Raw genomic sequence first — 15399 nt, forward strand, 5'->3', positions numbered from 1 at the left:
AATGTGTACTCCTAAAACAACAGCATGGAAATGGGGTCAACGTTGGGTCAGTGTTGAATATTTTCCATCCCTGCAGCCATTTTTGTTTACTAACCTGATAACATTGTGTGATAATATTTGTTCAAGGCAGCAATCTGGTAGAATTATAAACAGTTAGCTTTGCAAATTAATTATTAAAACCTGCTTGGGCTGCCTTGTGTGTCATGTGTCAGCAGCTGTGTGTGATGTGCCTCATCATGGTTTGTCAACCCAGTTGGGCATGTCTGTTCAGTGTTCACTGTCCTGTCATTGTCTTGTCTGTCAGCACTCTTGAGTTATTCCACAGGAATCATCCAGCAGTCCTCTCATCTTAAACCAGCCCCAGCGTCTGTGAACCAACACACTGTCTGTCTGTCTGTCTGTCTGTCTGTCTGTCTGTCTGTCTGTCTGTCTGTCTGTCTGTCTGTCTGTCTGTCTGCGTCTGTCTGTCTGCGTCTGTCTGTGTAAATACCACACTCAGCTTCTGATGGCCTCTCATTCACGGGGGTCCAGAGAACTGCTCAGGAGATTTACTCATCTATTAATTTGCTCCGTTTTTTTTTGTCTCTATCTGTTAAGTTGTGTCCAATGTTGTCTTTGGCTGGCTTGCCCCTAAATGGGTTTGTCTAATTGTCTTTAAACTGTAAAGGCAAAGTTGTCTGTTGAGTGTCTGAATGGCTCTCTCTCTTGCTGTCCCCTGCCTTCTCTGGGGGTATGGCTTCACTCTCGGGTCCAATGGCCCTGCCGCATGTTTCACGTTAGTGTGTCTGCAATGGGGGCAAGTTCATCTCCCCCTGTCATGTCTGTCACACGGATCCTGTGGCTCAGTGCTGACGACAGGCGCTTGCCTCTTTGTTTCAGTCTCCTTTTATCTACTTTAACTAGTGGTTCTCAATGCTGGTGTATCTGCTCACACTAAAATAGTAGAATAATGTGTATTTTCTGGATTATTAATGGATTGAATATGATCTTTACGGATGTATTGAGGGATGTGTTTTCCTGTTCAAATTCTTTGTTTTAAATTTGTAACCAGTATTATTTTATTTTAAAAAATGTGACGAGGCATTATTTGATATCTTAAGATCTGGTATACATTTCTCTTCACTTTAAAAGCCTGCCCACGGAGTCTTTAGCTAACTAGCTACCTGTCTTCTGTGTGTTTGTTGTACTCTCTATCATTTATCCTATGCCAGGGCTGGGCACCCCCACGGGCATCCGTTTCTCTGAAGTCACTGATACCTCTGCCACCGTACACTGGGCAATCCCCAGAGCTCGAGTGGACAGCTACCGTATCACGTATGTCGCTGCTCAGGGAGGTGAGTACATACAGATATACCTATATTAAACATACCAGTGGAGGCTGCTAAGGGGAGGACGGCGTCAAACACATAGAAACCATTCCGCTCCAACCATGACCACGAGCCCGTCCTCCCCAAGGAGGGTGCCACCAACCTCCTGTGATACATACCTATACTGTTCATACAGTGGCTGCAGAACCAGGGGTAGGTCATTGACACGTATGGCGTGGGCATATGGCATTCGTTAATCATTGAATCAATGAAAAATAAATAAGGTGAGTCTCTGTAAAAAGAACTGATCTATCCTGTGGAATTCTATGTTAGTCTCATTCTGCCCTCTAGTGGCTGTTCTGTCTATGTGAGAGGATGTGGCAGTTTGAAAGCAGGGTGTCAACACAACTTCAATGTCAACTGCTTCGCTACTGGTTCACAATTTCACCTCACTACTTGATGATAACGTAAACACTTTTTGGGAGCAAATTCTATGAAGTATATCTGCAAAATGCTTTAGAATGCCTTGCATTATAATACACTTATGACACTAACTTTGTAGACAGAATCAGACCGTGTGTGTGTGTCTTTTGACCGTGTGTGTCTGTGTGTGTGTGTGTGTGTGTGTAGGCACTCCCAAGACTGTGATAGTGGGTGGAACTGAGACTCAGACTGTGCTGCCAAACCTGACCCCTGGAGTTACCTACCAGGTGTCCGTCATTTCTGTGAAGGGACAGAAGGAGAGTGAGCCAGGCTCCAGCAGCGTAACCACAGGTGAGACTCACACTTGTTCACAACACAAGGGATGTGTCCCAAATGGCACCATATTCCCTATATAGTGCACTACTTTTGACCAGAACCCTATTTGGGATGCAGACAAGACTTTAGTTTACTTTAACGCAAGACTACATACACATACTTAAGACACTGAGTGTACAAAACATTAAGAAGACCTTCCAAATATTGAGTTGCACCCCCTTTTGACCTCAGAACAGCTTCAATTCTTCGGGGCATTGACTACAAGGTGTCGAAAGCGTTCGACAGGGATGCTGGCCCATGTTGACTCCAATGCTTCCCACAGCTGTGTCAAGTTGGCTGAATATCCATTCTTGATACACACGGCAAACTGTTGAGCTTGGAAAAACCCAGCAGTATTGCAGTTCTTTACTCACTCAAACCGGTGCGCCTGGCACCTACTACCATACACTGTTTAAAGGCAGTTAAATATTTGCCCATTCACCCTCTGAATTGTCTCAAGGCTTAAAAATCCTTCTTTAAGCTGTATCCTCCCCTTCATCTACACTGACTGAAGTGGATTTAACAGGTGACATCGGTAAGGGATCACAGCTTCACCTGGATTCACCTGGTCAGTGTGTCATGGAAAGTGCAGGTGTTCCTAATGTTTTGTACACTCAGGGTACATCCCCACAGCAATTATAGGCATGTCTTTGTACGCTCTGCAAAGCATCAAACATTAATGGTGGTAACCCGTCTCTAAAGGCTGAGCGCGTAGACCATTGTGAAAGCTGTTAGTGTGCACAGATGGAGCATGGCTGGGGGTGGATAGGCTTTGTGTTTCCGTTTAACAACAGAACATATCTCTATCCTTGGGGAGGTATTTGATGTGGTTCTGCTCAGAGTAACCATATTGTTTGTCTGTCTGCGTGCGTGCGTGTTCTATGGGACAGCTCTGGACAAGCCCCGTGGTCTGACCGCAGTCAACATCACTGACACTCAGGCTCTGCTCCACTGGCAGCCTGCCATCGCCACTGTAGACGGATATGTCATCACCTACAGCGCAGACACTGGTACAGTATCACAAGCACACACACACACACACACACACACACAAACACACCATCTGGATGTACAGTATATTACAAGGGATTGTGGGAGAAAAGGCATTAGGCCTCCCATTGCGTGTGTTGTATGTTCCTTCATTGTTTGGATTTAAGGAGAGATCTAAATTGACAGATTGCTTTAATCTCCTTGCCAGAATATTTTAGACAGATGCTGATCGGGCCCTTACTGTGTCTGTACGGATACTCTCCTTTACTGTCTCTGTCTGTCTCTGCCTGTTTCTGTCTCTGTCTGTCCTTGTCTGTCTGTCTGTCTGTCTGTCTGTCTGTCTGTCTGTCTGTCTGTCTGTCTGTCTGTCTGTCTCTCTGACTGTCACTGTCTAATCTCTGACTGACTGTCTGTCTGTCTGTCTGTCTGTCTGTCTGTCTGACTGTCTCTGACTGTCTCTGACTATCTCTGTCTATCTCTGTATTCTTACTGTATCTTTGTGTTCTGTGTGTGTAGTTTCCCCAGTGATGGAGAGAGTGTCTGGGAACATTGTCGAGTTTGAAATGAGCTCCTTGACCCCTGCCACCCACTACACTGTCAAGGTCTATGCCATGAGAGCGTCTGCTAAGAGCGCCGTCACCACAACTGAGTTCACCACTGGTGAGTGGCCTAAAGGGCCAAGACCTAGAACATTCCCTCCCACACACAAACTCTCACTTCCAAGTCTGCCAGTTGTTTTTTTTTCTCCCCCTACCACTTCAAACAAACAACCTGAACCTGCAAAAAGAAGGTCAAAATAAGAGGTACGCAGTCTGAACTATGCTCTCTCTCCCCTAGATGTGGATGCCCCTCAGGGCCTGGCAGCCAGTAACATCCAGACAGAGAACGCCATGTTGACCTGGAAGGCCCCACGCGCTGACATCACCGGCTACATCCTCAGCTTCGAGTCAGCTGACGGCACAATCCGGGTAAGTAGTGGTCTGCTGGAGCCACAGAAATGGAGCCGTAGAAATATAATCTATTCTATTCCAGTAGAATCTATTCTAATCCGAAACCTATTTCTATGGGTGGAACAACCTTGCATTCTTTCAATTCTAGAATAGATGATTGTTTTGTCCAAGAGGTCATAATGATGCGTCATTGGAGAGTAAAAAAAAACAACCTATTGATGTATAGATATTTGGGATCTAGACAATCACTATATTACAGTGTCTATGTTAGGACAGACACAGTCTCACAGTTTGAGGTAATATGGACACTGTCCTATCTAAATCCAATGTTATGTATGATTAATTCTGTATTTCTGGCGTATATTCTGACTAGTGTGGTGTTGTGGTGTTCCTCCAGGAGGTTGTTCTGAGCCCCACAGCCACCTCCTACAACATGGCCCAGCTGAGTGCCTCCACTGAGTACTCCGTCAGACTGCAAGCCATCGCAGGGCCCAAGAGGAGCAGAGTCATCACCACCGTCTTCACCACCAGTGAGTGTGTTACCATAGTGATGCTGGAGTCTAGTGGAAGCTCTGCTGACTCCGGACCGAACATACCTTCTGGAAATAGGATTATGGATCCTGCCTCGGCCCCTACTCTCTGTTTTCCTCTGGATCTGTCTACCCGACTGTCCCTGTCCATAAACGCTAAAATATGAAAATATACACTACTGTTCAGAAGTTTGGGCTCACTTAGAAATGCCCTTAAAATAACTTCAAATATACAGTGTAGACATTGTTAATGTTGTAAATTACTATTGTAGCTGGAAATGGCAGATTTGTAATGGAATATCTACATAGGCATACAGAGGCCATTTTGAGCCTCTAATCGAACCCACAAATGCTGATGCTCCACATGCTCAACTAGTCTAAAGAAGGCTAGTTTTATTGCTTCTTTAAATCGGGACAATGGTTTTCAGCTGTGCTAACATAATTGCAAACGAGTTTTCTAATGATCAATTAGCCTTTTAAAATGATCAACTTGGATTAGCTAACACAACGTGCCATTGGAACACAGGGGCCTCTGTACACCTATGTAGATATTTCATTAAAAATCTGCCATTTCCAGCTACAATTGTAATTTACAACATTAACCATGTCTACACTGTATTTCTGATCAATTTGATGTTATTTTAATGGCCCCAAAAAAACAGGCTTTTCGTTCTAAAACAAGGACATTTCTAAGTGACCGTAAAACGTTTGAACGGTACTGTATGTTTAACAACAAATGTCATGAATAATGAATAGAGATGGCCTCAGTGGATTGTCACTGTACCCTCTGTTCTGTTCACCATCCACTGAGACCGTCTCTATTCAATATTAATCTCAAGTGTAGAGTTTGTTGGGCAGATGGAACTGTTTAGTAACTAATCCTCTGTGTGTGTGTGTGTGTGTGTGTGTGTGTGTGTGTGTGTGTGTGTGTGTGTGTGTGTGTGTGTGTGTGTGTGTGTGTGTGTGTGTGTGTGTGTGTGTGTGCGTGTGCGTGTGCGTGTGCGTGTGTGCGTGTGTGCGTGTGCATGTGTGTGCGTGCCTGCATAGTTGGCGTGCTGTACAAACACCCTAGGGACTGCTCCCAGGCCTTGCTGAATGGAGACACAGCGTCTGGTGTTCACACCATCTACCTGGGTGGAGATGAGAGTCAGCCCATACAGGTCTACTGTGACATGGACACGGATGGAGGTGGATGGATTGTAAGTCACCGGGCCGGGAAACTGCGCAACCCAACTTGGCAAAACTTCCTATGAAGTGCATACGTATAATGCTTTATATCACATCCTTTATCATGCTTTATAATGAGTTATAACACTGACTATATGAACAAACGCATAAGCGGTTCTAAACCGTGTTGATTCCGATGTATCTAATGTGGTGCAATGGATCTTAGTCCATATGATGTTAGAATGAGTGAGCTGATGTAGTTTGGCCCGATCCCATGCAGGTGTTTGTCCGACGCCAGAGCGGTAAACTGGAGTTCTTCCGTAACTGGAGGAACTACACTGCTGGCTTTGGGGACATGAACGACGAGTTCTGGCTCGGTATGGTCATATTATGGAAAACATTTCAACACACAAATTGATTAGGCTATAGCACCACTGTGTGATCAGGAGTATTTTGTCAAATGTTTGAAATCTTTTAGATGAGATATGTTTTACTGTCCTCCACAGAGGAAATTCATGTCCACAGTTCCTACATTTACATAAAAAGTCAAGCATATCACCTTGACTTGATATCTTTTTCTCCAAAGGCCTGTCAAACCTCCATAAGATCACAGTAGCAGGACAGTATGAACTTCGTGTGGACCTCAGAGACAAGGGGGATGTAGCCTACGCCCAGTATGACAAGTTCTCTGTCTCTGATCCCCGCAGTCGCTACAAGGTCCACGTTGGAGGCTACAGTGGTACCGCGGGTCAGCCTTCCTTCTCTACAACCATTAGTTACATGCCTGCATCCCAAATAGCACCCTATTCCCTACATGGTGCGCCATTTTTGACCAGAGCCCAAACGTAGTGCACTATATAGGGCATAGGGTGCCGTTTGGGATGCACAACCAAATAGATAGGATAAACTGAAGTTATAAAGGACTTGACATGGTGTTAGGTGTGAGTATGACGTCAGCATGGATTCAAAACCTCCTTCCTCAAGTCCGATCACTTTCTCTCTGCTGCCCTGTGTAGGTGATTCTATGACCTACCACCATGGTCGCCCATTCTCAACCTACGACCATGACAATGACATCGCCGTCACAAACTGTGCCCTGTCCTACAAGGGTGCCTTCTGGTATAAGAATTGCCATCGTGTCAACCTTATGGGACGATATGGAGATGACAGTCATAGCAAGGTGAGCGCACATATATTTGAAAGTACAAAACTAACAGCAATTTCTACATCCATATTTCAAAAATACTTCTGTAGTGCAGTATGAAACTATTGACAGAAATGTTTGGATACAAATTGACTATGCAAAGGATGAACTGCAAGGCATTTGTGTTAATAAAAAAAAATGTTCTTCAGGGAGTCAACTGGTTCCATTGGAAAGGCCACGAGCACTCCATTGAGTTTGCTGAGATGAAGATCAGGCCATCCAACTTCAGGAACTTTGAGGGAAGAAGGAAGCGATCGTAAACCAACCGACCAATCCACGCTCCGACCCCTCTCCTTGTCGCTCCGCTTCGTGACCCCTGAACCCATCCTCCATCCTCTGCCCCTGCTGATTCCAGGGTAGCATTCCAAATGGCACCCTATTCCCTGTGTAGTGCACTACTTTACGGGCCCTCGTCAAAAGTAGTGCACTACATAGGGAATAGAGTGCCATTTGGGACACAACCCACACATCCCCGCAGCTACCAAAGCCACTGCCAAGAGCCCAGCCACCTCAAATTACACCCCTCCTCCTGCTCACTCACAGAAATAAGCACAGATTCAGTCAAATTCACTACAAATTCCACTACCCAACCCCACCTGATACAAAATGGTTGTGTGCAGTATAAATACTGTCAAAGCCAAATTGATGTGAAAAAAAATTAACTCCACCAACCCAGCCCACGCCGATTAAACATACACCAAAGAGAGCTTAATCTATGAAACCCGAGTATAAAGCATTTCTTTCTTTCTTCTCACTCTCACAATGTTACAGCACTAAGCGGAGGGGTGCATTTGAGTCTGGTATGGCATGGCACATTAACATGTAGAATACTGATGTTTTCTGCCTCTACAGTGTGTCCATCTCCTCCAGCCACAGTAGCTTGTTCATTAGGGTGTTCGCAGAGAGGGCATGGCTGTCTACATACATGTGGTCTTGTTTTAGTGTCAGGGCCTCTTCAATAATACTGATAACCTCTAAACTGGATTATAGAAATTCTATTCTTTGAATAACACAACACCCAATAAAAGCACATACTGTGCCGTATGTACATTCGATTCCATCATCCGGATTGAAGTGATGTTATTGAACTCCTGGATTGAAGTGATGTTATTGATCTCCTGGATTGAAGTGATGTTATTGAACTCCTGGATTGAAGTGAGATTATTGATGAAAAACGGATGTTCTTCATAAACCGCACGACTCGTTACGATGTTAAATGTCTGTGTGAAATGGAGAGAGTTCCCAGAGAAAGTCCTATCTCGTCATTCATCAGTCTATGTGTGACTCATCCTTTGTCCCCTTTATCTTTCCCGACATCCCGTCTTCACCTCAACCTGCAAACTGTCATCTGAAATGACACGGGCGAAAAGAAATGACATTCTGAATATAGATCATCTGCTGCATCCCACACAGACATATGTGGGTGACATGATGTGTTTCCATTGATTGTGTGGGCCATGCAAGTGCTTGTGCAATTGTTTCTTACACATTTACCTGAGCTTGTACTATTTGTTCCTCCAGCTATCATGATTTAGCTACAGGATCCAGAGGGAAAAGTCAATGTGTTTGATTTGTTTTGATTTCCTTTATAAAAATCCAAGGCGGGACCTATTATTCAATATATAATGAAATGGTGGGTGATTGTTACATTTTTGCTAAATGTGAAATACATATATGGATACATATATGTGTGCAACAAGTCAGAGGGGAGTATTGTGTTGAAATACAAAATATATTGATGCTGAAAATAGGTTAATGGCCAATTCCAATTGACATTGTAAGGTCACTGTTCACTTTGCTGAGAAACATATTTGGGCACACCAAAATTAACTACAGAAGTTTAGTTAAGAGGGTAATATTGTGTTGAAATACAAAATATATTGATGCTGAAAAGAGGTTAATGGCTAATTCCAATTGACATTGTAAGGTCACAGTGTTCACTTTGCTGATAAACATATATTTGGGCACACCAAAATTAACTAAAGAGAAGTTGTTCTCATTCTGTTTTGTCCCCCCTCCCCATGCCTGGAGAGGAAACCACTGACCCCCGTCCCTTGAATACCTGTGTAATGAAACGTTCTGTGCTTCTGTGGTTTAACATTTTTGGGGGATTATAACTGGGTGAACAACAGGTGTTTCTCTGTAACACGTATTACAATAAAACAAAGTTTGTTTAAAAATGACGAGTCTTCAATCTTGTCTAAAGCTAAACATTTTTTTAATAATTTAAGACGCCGATCAGTTACCGCCATAAATGTGTTTTTACCTTTGATATTTGGAGTTGGCTCGTCAATAGCTCTTCGACGCACCCATGGGAAGGAGCCATAAAGTCTCTATAAAGCCTATTTTGGGGGCTATTTATAGTACTAAGAATGCACTCCTCATATTTATAATGAGGTTGTATTTTTATGGGAGGTGGCCTACACATGAAGGTCTATCGATCACATGTATTGATCAATGCCACGTGAAGGGGGCACTAGCGCAACAAAGCACCGCTGTTATGATACTGATGGTTTGCGGAGACTGATAGTTTGCACGGTTGTGGCTACCCGTATAGCGCCATCTAGTTGTCACTTCGGTGATAACAGTTGTTGACAGCTGTAGCGTTGTAACTAACCCGTTTCCTAACCGTAAACTTATTAACCTAATCTGCTACATTAGTTATCGTAACCCACTATGTAAACAAACCACCAGTGCTGAAAACCGGTAGTATCACCACCACCGGCCATTCCAGTATGACCCGTATGCTGTTTAGTAGTCAGAGCTTTTAAGGAGCTCTGAGTCAGACGGAAACTATTTTCCTGGTTGCTCTTTGGCCTGGGAGTGGCAACATGAAATCGTAGCAAGGAAATGATGCAAGCTTGATGTTGTCGCCACCGTGAATGCTTTTCTTTTGGTGCTTCGCGAATACAGAAACAGTAACCTAGGAATTAATATGTTTAGGAATTAAAATCAGATACACTCGAGATACCGATTGTATATGATTACTTTGCAATGCTTAAAACGTCTTACTGGAGGTTAGTGAAGTATTTTATCATTGCTGGTGTACTCACAGTTGTTGTTAATATCTTACTGAACAAAAAAGCTCAGCCAAAGACGGATTTATCAACACCAAGTCCTCTGTCTCAGGAACTTTACAAGGTGATTTCCCCAGAGACCTACGAATACGTTCTCAACCATGTGTCTGTGTGTAAGGAAAGAAGCCCATTTCTGGTGTTAATGGTTCCAGTGGCACCCTCTGATGGGTTGTCCAGGGATGCTATCAGAAAGACATGGGGCAGACCAGGCCTCATCTCTAATGTGGATATCCTCACTCTGTTCTATGTGGGCTTGCCCGCGGAGGGACAAAGCTCCCACATTCAACAGGACCTGGAGAAGGAGAGCAAAGAACACGCTGACATCATCCAAATGGACTTCCTGGACAGCTACCACAACCTGACCATCAAGTCCATGATGATCATGAACTGGCTCGCCACCCACTGTCAGGGTGCCTCTTATGCGATGAAGGTGGACACAGACATTTTTGTCAACGTGTTCTACCTGGTCAATAAGCTGTTAGTTGAAGGTGGCCCTCTCAGGCATAAGTACATCACAGGCTCAGTCATCAGTGACGGCAGGCCTCGTAGGGATAGGAAGAGCAAGTGGCATCTGTCTGAGGACATTTACCCTCAAGACACGTTCCCCCCATATGTCTCTGGAGCAGGGTATGTCTTCTCTATTGACCTGGCCAACAGGATCTCATGGGCATCCAGGTTTGTGAGACCCATCCCCCTGGAGGATGTCTATGTGGGGTTGTGTCTCCGGGTACTAGGGGTCCGGCCTGTGTACTCTCAAACACTGCTTCCTCCCAGGAACTTGTTTGAGATCAATCGGTTGGATTATGAGACGTGTACGTATGCCACACGGGTCATTGTCACTGGATTTAAACCACATGAGCTGCTGGACATTTGGGGTGACTTTCAGAAAAGCCATCTCACCTGCTGATGTCTCAATCCAGTCTTTCTTGGGCACTAAAATGAATAACAAGCCCTCAAATTAATGTGTATGTTTCTTTGTTTTCTCCAGTGGTGGAAAAAGTATCCAATTGTGCTCCTTGAGTAAAAGTCTAAAAGTATTTGGTTCTAAATATACTTAAGTATTCAAAGTAAAGGTATACATAATTTCAAATTCCTTATATTAAGCAAAGCAGACGGCTCCATTTGTCTTGTTTTTCAAATGTACAGATCGCCAGGGGCACACTCCAACACTCAGATATAGTTTACAAATTTTTCATTTCTGTTTAGTGAGTCAGCCAGATGAGAGGCAGTAGGGATGACCACTTGTTCTCTTGATTAGTGTGGGAATTTAACCGTGTTCCTGTCCTGCTAAGCATTCAAAATGTAACGTGTACTTTTGGGTATCAGGGAAAATTCATGAAGTAAAAAGTACATTATTTTCTTTAGGAATGTAGTGAAGTAAAAGTTGTAAAAATATATAAATAGTAATGATACCCCAAAAAACTACTTAAGTAGTACTTAGAAGGAATTAGTATTTTTACTTAAGTACTTTCCACCACTGGTTTTCTCTGACATTACAACTAGTGGAGGCAATGTTCTTTAATGTCATACACAATATATTGAACTTGACTGGTGTTTGTTGGCAAAATTATAAGCTACAATTAGGTGAAAAGTTTATTATCGACCTCTAATACTAAAGAGATTGACATAAAATTAGATGTAATCATTCCAAAGGGAAGCAAAGCTCTGCAGTTACACTTGATAAACAGCTGGTGGCATAGTTCACCCACTATCCTATTATAATGACATGGAAGAGAACAGATCAGCGTCACAGTGCAATGGTGTGTGGTGTCATGGCCAGAGTATCATTACATGTCACATATGTTATTTAATCATGTCTATTGAAGTGCCTTCTGATCATATAACATATTGAATCTGTCCAACTACTACCTCAGAAAATGTATTCCATATTATGTACAATGCATTTTTATCCTCTGCACTGAATAGTGTCATTGAACAAGTAGACCATACTCCAAATTCACCTGACTAGCCTTAATGCAATGTAATCTAACTGAGGAAAATGTATATATTTACAACTTTATTTAGTTATTTGATGTTATAGTATAGTAATCCATATCATCATAATGAAGTGTTTGTTGGTGGTGACTGTTACATAATTGCTGTGGGAAAATAGTCAAGTTAACAGAGGAATGAAGATGTCCTCAGATGCTGTGTAATCACAGGGTGGGTGGATGGTAAAATGATGATATAATGATAGAATCTCCCTGCAGCAGAAGAGGGATTTGTTAGTGAGAGGGATCAAAAATAGGCTGATGATTCATGAACATTAGAGTCGGCAGCCCGCTTCTCTCAGCCAGCCTGCAGCAGATGGTTGACTAACAGTCAGGCTGCAGGACCAGTCACACTAACCATAGCACCATGAGACAGTGACAAACAGCAAGTTCCAGCCTTTCTTTGTTACGCTACTTTACCTCTTTTGTATTTATTTGGTTCCCACACCTTCAGAGCGAGTTTATGCTTAGACTGGTGCACTCAAGCCTGCAAAACAACCATGTTCATGCAAACTCTGTTTGACATCAAAATGTTCCAAGAAATAAAGCTGGTTCATATAATATTTGTGAGTTTAGTTACAGTGACTGTCTATGAAAACACTGTGTAAAATGATTATATATTAAAGACTGAGCTAGAATAATGTGTATGTCTTCAATACTGCATCATTTTACAGATTGTTATATTGTGTTATGGGGGGGGGATTCTGACCCGGGCTAAGCACGTGTAAATGGAACTTAATTCCCCTGTATTAACTTTTCTCTCTATGTGTATTCTGACCTTGAACTTAAGCATGAGAATAGCATGCTATTCACCCGCTATTCATTGCCAGTGGATATCATAAATGAAGGCGTGGTGGAGGTGTGCCTACAGATACACCGTATTCTGACCTTGATTTAATTCCCTCATAATTCCACCACCTTAACGCGATGAAAGGTTGAATAATGTAGAGCAACCTGTCACTTCCAAGTGGAACAACATAAAGGCATATTATACTTCATTCTTTCCCAAATAGAAATAACACCATTCTGGCTTCTGAGTGGCGCCGCGGTGCAACTGCATGTAGTAGTGTTAGAGGTGTTACTACAGTCCCGGGTTCATATCCCGGGCTGTGCCACAACCGGCCGGTGTCGGAAGTCCCATAGGACGGCGCACAATTGGCCCAGCGTCGTCCGGGTTAGGGGAGGGTTTGGCGGGTGGGGTTTTACTTGGCTCATTGAGCTCTAGCGACTCCTTGTGGTGGGCCGAGTGCCTGCCGGCTGACCCCGGATGCCAGATGACCGGTGTTTCCTGTGACACGTTGGTACGGCTGGCTTCTGGGCGTTAGGCGGGTCATGTTTCGGGGGGCGCATGACCACCTTCGCCTCTCTCTCTCTCTCGAGCCCGTTGGGGAGTTGCAACGATGAGCCAACATCGAAAAATTGGGGAGAAAAAGGGGCTAAAATTAAAAAAACATTTACGAAATAACACCATTCTCCATGCACTATACTTTATAAATTGATAATTGCTAGGTAAATGAGTAAAACGGTAAGTATCAATTACAATTGTTTTATATATATTTTACCTTTTGATCGCTGGAGACATGTGAAACCAGTCATATGGCAGCAAACTGAGGCATATCAACACTTTTCCACAGTGAAGTTCGGGATGAAATGTGGAGACCCAAGCTATAAGCTTCTGAAGCCATGGGGGTGGTATACCGGAAAACCAACAGAGTTGATTATTTCTAGAAGGTTTTAATTATATGCCCAGACTTTTCACTGTATTTCTTTTGCAATTTGTGGTGTTAAATATTATCCACTATCGCTAGCCACGCTAAGTTATACTCACGTACATTTATAATTGTCACAAACTTTATTTGTTAGTCTCCTTACATTTTGTATCATTCCATTACATCGTTAGGTTACCTTTCTTTCCTCTGTCACGTTCATGTGGTTGTTCCTGAGGATGGCGAGCAAAAGGGGATCATATAAGGCTAACGTATTACAAGTTGTGCATTAATGTATCCGATTTGAATCATTTTGGAACGCACACCAGACTTAGCAATTTAAACCTGGACCCTGACACACGGTTCATGACAACTGGACCATTGTCATCACAGTTTCATGATTAGTGAGGGTTATCAGGGTAGAGTTATAGGACTACTATTCAACCCTTACTGTACACTTTTCTCCCCTTGCAATATTTCATGGATGGAACAATTGATTATGGAACTTTCGGGATAAATGAAACCACTGTATTTTTGATTCACCAATCTATTTTGTGCAAGGGCTGGTCCATTTGTAATCCTAGTGGGCCTATCTAACTTGTTTTTATTGTGCAAAATGATCATTATCTGGCTAATAATGGGGGCCACAAGGAATATTTTTTGCAGGTGGGTTAGAAATGCCAAGACTGATTTTTGGTCACAGCCTACCCCTAATTTTGTGCATAAAGGCTTTCCAAACCTGTTTGAAAACTTTACCAAAATACTTTCCTAACCCTAAAAAATATACAAGATTAGAGTATTTTTTTTATCTATATATTGGTGCTGGAAGGAGAGGAATATGCATATATTAACATGGATTTCGTTCATTGTTCCCTAATATTCTGAACCGTTCCTTACACTACATTACCTAAAGTATGTGGACACCTGCTTGTCGAACATCTCTTTCCAAAATCATGGGCATGAATATGTAATTGGTCTCCCTTTTCTGCTATAACATCCTCCACTTATCTGGGAAAACTTTCCACTAAATGTTGGAACATTGCTGCGGGGACTTGCTTCCATTCAGCCACAAGAGCATTAGTGAGGTCGGGTACTAATTTTGGGCGATTAGGCATGGCTGGCAATCAGCATTCCAAATTATCCCAATGGTATTCAATGGGGTTGAGGTCAGGACTCTGTGCAGACCAGTCAAGTTCTTCCACACCGATCACGAACAAACCATTTATGTATGGACCTCGCTTTGTACACGGGGGCATTGTCATGCTAAAACAGGAATGGGCCTTCCCCAAACTGTTGGCACAAAGTTGGAAGCACAGAATCATCTCGAATGTCACTGTATGCTGTAGTGTTCCTATTTCCCTTTACTAGAAATAAGGGGCTTAGCCTGAACCATGAAAAACAACCCCAGACCATTATTCCTCCTCCACCAAACTTTACAGTGGGCACTATGCATTCGGGCAGGTAGTGTTCTCCTGGCATCTGCCAATCCCAGATTCGTCCGTTGGACTGCCAGATTGTGAAGCTTGATTCATCACTCCAGAGAACGCACTTCCACTGCTCCAGAGTTCAATGATGACGAGCTTTACACTACTCTAGCCGACGCTTGGCATTGCACATGGTGACCTAAGGCTTGTGTGCGGCTGCTCGGCCATGGAATCCCATTTCATTAAGCTCCCAAT

General features: G+C 43.2%; 2 protein-coding genes across 5 annotated transcripts in view; both read left to right on the forward strand.

The window, feature by feature from the left end:
* tncb (tenascin Cb) overlaps nucleotides 1-9126 on the forward strand; it is a 50891-nt gene extending 41765 nt beyond the window's left edge. For all 4 annotated transcript variants that reach the window (XM_064971619.1, XM_064971611.1, XM_064971626.1 and 1 more), the window contains 11 exons: nucleotides 1212-1334; nucleotides 1938-2081; nucleotides 2996-3115; nucleotides 3612-3755; nucleotides 3933-4063; nucleotides 4443-4575; nucleotides 5623-5774; nucleotides 6023-6119; nucleotides 6329-6490; nucleotides 6759-6922; nucleotides 7096-9126. In XM_064971619.1, coding sequence (XP_064827691.1) covers nucleotides 1212-1334; nucleotides 1938-2081; nucleotides 2996-3115; nucleotides 3612-3755; nucleotides 3933-4063; nucleotides 4443-4575; nucleotides 5623-5774; nucleotides 6023-6119; nucleotides 6329-6490; nucleotides 6759-6922; nucleotides 7096-7206 — 1481 coding nt within the window. In that variant the 3' untranslated portion in view covers nucleotides 7207-9126. The remainder of the gene's footprint in view (nucleotides 1-1211; nucleotides 1335-1937; nucleotides 2082-2995; nucleotides 3116-3611; nucleotides 3756-3932; nucleotides 4064-4442; nucleotides 4576-5622; nucleotides 5775-6022; nucleotides 6120-6328; nucleotides 6491-6758; nucleotides 6923-7095) is intronic.
* Nucleotides 9127-9742: 616 nt separating this feature from the next.
* On the forward strand, nucleotides 9743-12577 carry b3galt8 (beta-1,3-galactosyltransferase 8). Its single transcript, XM_064971646.1, has one exon. The coding sequence runs from the start codon at nucleotides 9941-9943 to the stop codon at nucleotides 10928-10930; it is 990 nt and encodes a 329-aa protein (XP_064827718.1). The 5' UTR covers nucleotides 9743-9940; the 3' UTR covers nucleotides 10931-12577.
* Nucleotides 12578-15399: the final 2822 nt, after the last annotated feature.

Source organism: Oncorhynchus masou, chromosome 1 (genome assembly GCF_036934945.1).
Source record: "Oncorhynchus masou masou isolate Uvic2021 chromosome 1, UVic_Omas_1.1, whole genome shotgun sequence".
In the NCBI taxonomy this organism is placed as follows: domain Eukaryota; kingdom Metazoa; phylum Chordata; class Actinopteri; order Salmoniformes; family Salmonidae; genus Oncorhynchus; species Oncorhynchus masou.

What these genes read in the sequence shown, in the direction of transcription:
- b3galt8 (XM_064971646.1), top strand. Translation starts at nt 9,941, where the DNA reads ATGCTTAAAACGTCTTACTGGAGGTTAGTGAAGTATTTTATCATTGCT.